Source organism: Primulina tabacum, chromosome 13 (genome assembly GCF_025594145.1).
Source record: "Primulina tabacum isolate GXHZ01 chromosome 13, ASM2559414v2, whole genome shotgun sequence".
In the NCBI taxonomy this organism is placed as follows: Eukaryota; Viridiplantae; Streptophyta; class Magnoliopsida; order Lamiales; family Gesneriaceae; genus Primulina; species Primulina tabacum.
The window spans coordinates 9,833,808-9,841,331 of record NC_134562.1 but is presented as its reverse complement, the minus strand read 5'-3'; the positions used below and the strand labels follow the sequence as shown (position 1 = coordinate 9,841,331).

The 7,524-nt window shown below is 36.8% G+C and overlaps 1 protein-coding gene across 1 annotated transcript; it reads right to left on the bottom strand.

Moving 5' to 3' along the window:
- Positions 1 to 616: 616 nt before the first annotated feature.
- On the bottom strand, positions 617 to 7,248 carry LOC142522362 (serine/threonine-protein kinase BSK1-like). The gene is made up of 9 exons (XM_075625691.1): positions 6,689 to 7,248; positions 6,429 to 6,564; positions 5,849 to 5,982; positions 5,589 to 5,694; positions 5,419 to 5,504; positions 2,630 to 2,818; positions 1,774 to 1,938; positions 1,582 to 1,695; positions 617 to 1,074 (listed from the first exon to the last, which is right to left on the bottom strand). Exons 1-9 carry the CDS (start codon positions 6,986 to 6,988, stop codon positions 829 to 831), a joined length of 1,476 nt encoding a protein of 491 aa, XP_075481806.1. The 5' UTR covers positions 6,989 to 7,248; the 3' UTR covers positions 617 to 828.
- Between the last annotated feature and the right edge of the window lie 276 nt (positions 7,249 to 7,524).

Genomic DNA, 7,524 nt, shown 5'->3' with positions numbered 1-7,524 from the left:
TATTGTCTTTTTTGTAGGCTCCATTACCATATGTTGTTAGGAAGAATGATGCGAACATTGAAATGGAGTAGCATATATCAATAAGAAAGTTGGTGACAAATATAAAATTATTGGACAAATCGAGCAAAGAACAAAGAAGAAAAAAGTCATTTGCTTTGCTTTCTTGATTCTCCAAAAAGTCGGATGTCTAGGTCTCTTGTTTTTCTTCTTTCCTTGTGTAATCCGATTCAATTGCATGGCATGTAGTGTTGAAGGAGGTGGTGGAAGGCTAGGGTTGTGGGTCGACGAGAAATAGTCGAGAAAAAAATTGAAGGAAGTGAGTATGGAGTGGGGTGAGAGAGGGGGAAAAAATGAGGATAATAAAAAATAAGTATGAAAATGAATAAAAAAATTGAGGGAGTTTAAAAAAACTTTTTTTTTCTGTCAGATATTGCAGAGAAATTTAAAAGGATGAGAACTGAACACAAACTTGTGGACGGGAGTTTCTATCAATTTCCTTTTTTAAAATAAAATCAAATCTAATTTTTTTTAGTAATTTTGTTAAAAAAATCAAATTTAAATTTTTTTATATTCATAACATGTGAAATAATTACAAAAAATTTACTTCTCAGTAATGCACTAATGCATGACCATACACCATGATTATTCAACACATTCCATACAAAAATTAACATGAACCTCTCTTTCCGAGTGTAAGAATGCATAAAACCCCTCCAAATTAATGTACAATTTTCAACATCACCACTCTCAAACCAAACATACTGCACATCGTGCTTACTACAGCATTGATCAAACCGTAAAATCTTTGCCTTCAACTGATCCATGCAATCATTTTCCACCTCGTTTCTTTTCTTCTAGCATGGCAGCCTCATTCAACATGTCGGCTGCATCCTTGTGCATGTCGAGCTTGGCAAGTGCCACTGCCTGCATGTAGAATGCTGTCGACCAATCTGGGTTGATGCACTGCGCTTGCATTGCATCTCGAAGGGCAGCATCAGGCTGATCGCACATTAGATAACAAAGGCTTCGTCGTACATGAACAGTGGGGGAAATCATGGTCCCAACATCTATAAACTGGACATACGTTAAAGATTTCAGTATCAGTTCCACTAGGCTAAAATAGTTCAATACTGTAGGCTTTACAAGTTGAAGACAGTAACAGAGCTGAAAAATCTTATGCTAGTATCACTCTAATTATCAAGAAAAAGTTAAACACAGGGACAATTGTCCCTACTGACTTCCCTTTCCCTCAACCAATGATCTAAGATGCTCCTTGAATCTTTTTTCAACGAGTTTAAAAGGAATCACCATAGCTTATATGCAAACAGATTAAAGGCCCGATTTGCATAACCAGCAAGATCTTGGATAAATTTCAGGTGGATATTTTTTTGTGTGAGTGAGAGAGGCAAGAAGCTGTTTGGTCGACAAATTGATGGACTTCAATGACGTTCGAGGAACTAGGTGATTTGAAGATATCCGTCAACTTGAATATAATAAAATGAAGAGACAACAAAATCAGGCACTTAAAAAACATATAGATGCGAACAGTAGATGAATAGTTATTGCATGTGTGAAAAGTACCTGAGAGTAACAATCAATAGCGGTTTTGAAATCTTTGTCCCGAAAGGCGAGGTCTCCTCTTTTCCTTGCATCCAACATATCTCTCATTTGTTGAGTCCATTCTTGGAAAGAAAGCTAAATGGTAATCACTATATTTTAGCACAGATATATTATCAAAGATTTACTAAAACATCTTTCGCATGAAAACTTTACCTCATTGGTTCCTTCATCATCTTTGTAGTGCTGCGTCACCAAAAACTGATGGATAGCAGTAAGATCCATGCGGGAACAGGCATCACCCATTGGAGAGAGAGGGTGTGGTGGAGTAGACGGTGCTTCTTCACCCTTTGGAATGCCCAGCATAATATAAGATGGAACCTAGAATTAGGAACAATTTTTATTATTTTCAAGAATGAAGTACCATAAGATCAATGTTTTACCGTAAATGCACTTAATTATATAACAATATTAATATCACCACTGAAGAAGCCCATTAGTGAGCGAGAAACGTACCATAAAACTTTGATATTCACTAAATAAATATAAATCATAAATTAATGATTTCCCAATAGAGTAAAAACCAAATAAAAACCGAACTATGCCACTACAAAGTATCATATCAACTAGGCTACCTTGCCACTGCCAACGACACGCCTACGAAAGATATAAAAAGATCAAATGAAATGAAGAGAAAAGATGCGTTATGTAGCATGATAGCAGCCAGCAAGAATCTAAATCATTTACATGGAAGTGATTCACACATTGCAGAACATGAAGAATCTAAAAAGTACTATATAGCTGTTCGGTCCAGCTAATAAAATCATCAGAATAATGCACTGTAATACACGTCTGCTTAATGCAGATACCAAAAAGAATAATACCACCTAGACATGACATTAAATATAGCCAAGATAACAACAATCTAATTCTAAAATTGCCAGATTATGCTTCAAAATACACCGAAGATGATATTATCGACATATAATGGAGTTGTTGGTTAAAGTAAATGTGCCCCGATCAAGCCATTAATGTTTGTATCATTAAAAGTAAGAAAGAGAATAGAACTTGCATCAGGTTTATTTTGCAATGCAGAGAGGATTGAAACAAGATCTTCGGTCTTTGGTCGCTCCCTTGGTTCATACTGCAAACATTGTGAAGCAAGATCAAAGACCACGGTAGCCTCTTCGGCTGAGAAATTCCCCTCCAAATGGGAATCCATCAAAAGAAGAATATTTTTCCCCCGTATCATATCCAGAGCCTGCATGCAAAAAACGAATGTTATGTACGTGGAGTTCTTTTGAACAAATTTAAAGCAACCATTACAAAACCAACAAATCATTGGCAATGGCCTTAAAGGTGCTTCAGATATATGGCATCAGGGATAAAAAATTCGTTAATGGAATATTAAGTTTCTTGAATAGGAATAGAAGCTAAAAAAGAAAAAGGAAGAGAAAGCTCACGCCATCATGCTGACCTTAATTGTATCTACACACTGAAAAGAAACTAAATACTAAACGTGACTTGTATAAGTGAAATAGTATGGTTGGCAACCAAAAACTGGAAAACAGAAACAAGATGAAATAGGTCCAATAAAGCAGTCATTTTTTTTAGTATTTACAGTCTAGCATATAACTAATACAGTATGTTCTCATACTCAGGAAACCTGATTCAGCAAAGTTATCCAGTACCAAGTAGATCTTTTTTATGTCCTCTTAATCTTTCAGTATTTTTTTAATTTGTATATTTTATTAACAAAAACACTTAGTTATGTTTTTAAAAATTTCTAGTTATTTGGCATTTTTGTAACTTTCCAGATTTTAAAAAATATATATCCAGGCTACTTAGCCAGGCAAAAATTGGGCATGGAGCAATATCTTGCTGCTTTCACCCTGAGTAAATAGTGTGTAAGTCGAAACATGACAATCAGATTAACCAAAGACAAAATGCGAGTCCTCTCCAGATACCGAAGAGCTATTTTGATTACTTCCTTCAGTACTGAGAACTCCTAAAGCAATTTCACAACTATTTCATTAACATAAATCGAGATTTTCTGAAATGGTCCCGGGTTAGATTTTGTGATGGGGGGCAATTCTTTGAGGCTCGTTAGAGAGAAACTCACGATCTCGTAATAATATTATTTTTTGAAAATCAAAAGCTGCTGTTTTGTTTCATATATTCTCATATTTATACAGAGTTTATTCCTATCCTTTTCTTTAGCTAATTATGGCAAGGATCCGCAATTATTTCTCAATTATTCTAATCTTTTTATTGAAAGGAAAACTGACTAAAATTAGGAGCAACACTACCATCCATCTATTCCTTTGATTAAGCATTATTCTTAATATCTCTTGTGCACAATTTCCTTTGCTGTGTCACCTTTCTTTTCGGGTTGCTTCTCAACTGCTGATTGTGCTTGGTTTGGGCTGACTAGGCCATGACATCACTCCCCCCTTGGAGATCATGGTTGTCCTCAACCATGAGGAAATGGTTCTGCTTCATCATAGTTTTAGCATCTTTCCAAGAAGGCACTTGGATCATTTCAAGCTGTTGGGAGTATTTCAAGGATAAAGCTTACTTAGATGACATTGGTTCTTAAATTCCTTCAGCTTTAACTAGGGTTGATCCCGTTCCCACTTGAGGAACAAGGGTTCAACATCACCCTCAAGGTGGCAAAAGGCCAACCCTTCCTCGTCTTCCCTGGTGGTGCCAAAAATTTTTCACGTTAACTAATCCATCTAACAGATCTGATAATCTATCGCACCGGGGAAAATCTAGCTTCGAATGTTGAGGTACATAGGATAGGCCATCCTCGCTGTCTCACTGACCTTTGAAATGATGATCAGTGGTGCCCTGTTCACTGCTACCATCTTTGCCCTGAATCCTGATCTTGTTCTTCTGAACGAATCGTTGATAGACATATGGATATCTCCTCCAATTGATCAACAAGAGCTTGTCGTCGTTTATCGGCGGTTGTCGTGTTCCCTCTTGATACATTTTCATAAAGGCTTTGAATTGATGTTGAAAAACGTGGAATTCTCCCATGACGACCAGCTCTAGTACCAATTTGTTATGGTCCTAGGTTTCAGATTTTGTGATGGGGGCAATTCTTCGAGGCTCGTTAGATAAAACCTCAAGACCTCCTGGTAATACTTATTATTATTATTATTATTATTATTATTATTTTGAGAATAGAAAACCGCTGTTTTATTCCATATATTCTCATATTTATATAGAGTTCATTCATATCCTCTCATTCAGCTAATTCTAGAAAGGAGCCTCCATTATTTCTTAATTGTTTTACTCTCTCTGTTGAAAGAAAAACTGACTAATAAGTAGGAGCAACAATAGCATCCATCTATTCTTTAGATTCAGAATTATTAATGAATTTTCCCTGAGTATATCTCTTGTACACGATTTAGATTTTGCTGTGTCACCTTCCGTTTCGGTTTGCTTCTCAACTACTGATTGTGTTTGGTTTCAGGCTGACTGGGACAGTGACATTTTCCTTGTGTTAAGAAAGGAAAATTTCATACTACCCTTAAGGCAATACCCTAAACATGCATCCAATGGTAGAGATTCATGCCCGCATGTGGGGTCCACGTGAGATCTCGTTAACCGTTACGAAAGTAAGCAAAGACATAAATTAGCATATTTGATCATAAACACGTGGTGAACATTTTTTCAAAATCTTCTATTTCTGATAACGGTAATAAGCAGAGATCAACTGCCTAGAAATGTCTGATGAGTTAATGCAGCCTGTACATGATAGTTTTGTAGCGTTAAAGCTGATTTAAAGAGCAGCAAGGCAGATAGAGATAGGTTATAAAACTAATATTTACCATTGCCCACAAAACTTACATGACTTGGTGGGATATGCTTTCCACTAAGAAGATCTAAAAGGACTGTTCCAAAGCTGAACACAACACTTTCTGGAATTACCCTACCTACAAGAGATTAAAACTCAAGCTAAATCTCAAAAGCACCCTGAAGTTCAAGAAATAAACACATGAACAAAACACAGGATCTACCGTTTCTTAAATACTCCGGAGGTGTATATGCAAGGTTCGTGCTATAACTTTTACCATCCCTGCTATTTTTCATCAATCCAAAACACGAAAGACGTGGATCACCATTCTGTGGAAAAAAAACTTTTTCAGCACTTGCATTACAAAAACCTAGACAAAATAGCATCGAAAGGGGAAAAAGAGCATGGTGCAAGGCACGTTATCCCTATCACCCTATTTAGTGGGTATCAAAAGCGCTGATTAAAGAAAAAAGACTAATTAACCTCATCAAAGAGAACTCTATAGGCATTCAAGTCATGGTAGAGTGGGCGACCTTCGTTGCTGCAATAATTCAAGGCTTCAGCTATGTACAAAGCAACTCTGAGACGCATCGCCCACTCAGGGGTTTGATTCTCCCCTGCAAAAAGAATAAAGAATAAATAGGAAGGTCATGATGGATGTTATGGACAAAATTTTACAAAAAACATACACCGGTGATTGAATATTAGCAAACAATTTAGATGCCGGTGTTGGTACAAAGAAACAGACTCCTTTCCCTAACGGAATGCTGGAACACAGATTTATGAGGCGTGAGTGTTGGGTCTTCTTGGATAGATTAGTCGAAAATTAAACCAAAAAATGAAAGGAATGACCAAAGAAATGCACTTCATACATAAAAATAGCATGTTGGATAATCTTTCAAAATCAACTATTTTATGACCCCCAGAACTTGAGCAAACGTCAAATCTTAATCAAATCCTGCAAAATTCTAAATTTTGAAGTAGAAAATGACAACCACAGCTACAGCTCAAAGCCTAGGAAAAGAAAGAATATCAAAACCGTCGGACAGTGCCACGAACATACAGTGAAACAAATGCTTAACAAGAGTCTCATTAGGCATAAATTCAGCTACAAGCAGCCTCTCATCTCCATCACAACAGTATCCAATCAGATTCGCCAGCCTCTTGTGCTTCAGCTTCGCCACTTCCTTTGCTTCCTCCTTTCAAACACAAACAGTTTAACATGTTCAATAATTCTAAACCGATAAGCCCCAAACTGAATCCCCATTAAAAAAAAGGAAAGAAGATATTTGAGTAACATTTTGGGGGTATCACTATACATACAGCAAACTGTTTATGATCTGGCCAGGCCAACTTGGTAAATTTCTTCACAGCAATCCACCGTTGGTTCTGCAAACGGCCTTTATACACGACATTAGGCGCCTTCTCTCCGCTCTCCGATACAATATTTTCGGAGCTGAAGTTGTTGGTAGCCGACTTCAGCTCCGGCAATGAGAACTCCGCAAACCCAGTTGACCCCCCACCGTTAACAGACGAGGAGCGACGGTGGCCGTGATGCTGCTGCAGCCACTGACCCTTCTCCGCTCCGCGCGGCGGATTCTCCTTCGATTCGCAGCAGCCCATTACTCAGTCGAGTTAACTCAGCTCCAACATGAAATTCTTACGCATTAATAGCAAATATTTGTTATGACTTGATTAATTTTGACCCAGAAGCAATGTTATATCTCCATCTTCACTCCAATTACATGTGAAATGATAATTCTTGTTGTAAAATACAGCGAAAAATTTATGGTTTGACTCGATGTAGTACGTGCGCGCTGGTTATGGGGAAGAAGGTGGTGCCCAAATCAAATAACTTTTAGGGTTTGGGAATTAATTTGTTGACAAATGAACTAGTTCAAAATAGTGTTAGAATAGGTTGCATCTAACTAAATAGTGTTTTGACATGGAAAAATAATATTTATTTTAATTATATTTTACGATTTATTCAATTGTGATATTTATTTTATCTGTATACTTGTATATATAAAGTTTTTGAATATACAATAGGTATCATGATGTCTACATTGCAAGTTAAAATCATGAACCTCATTAGGAAGTGTGTCATATATTATAAACATGTTCCAAGTCGAATCAGCGGCTTAAAATAAGGATAAAGG

Bases quoted from the DNA above. Each gene is read 5' to 3' on its own strand.
- LOC142522362 (XM_075625691.1), bottom strand. From the start codon at position 6,988: ATGGGCTGCTGCGAATCGAAGGAGAATCCGCCGCGCGGAGCGGAGAAG. The intron at 6,565-6,688 runs GTATGTATAGTG...TGTGTTTGAAAG, and splicing joins CAGATCATAAACAGTTTGCT to GAGGAAGCAAAGGAAGTGGC. The intron at 1,075-1,581 runs GTACTTTTCACA...ACGTATGTCCAG, and splicing joins CTATTGATTGTTACTCTCAG to TTTATAGATGTTGGGACCAT.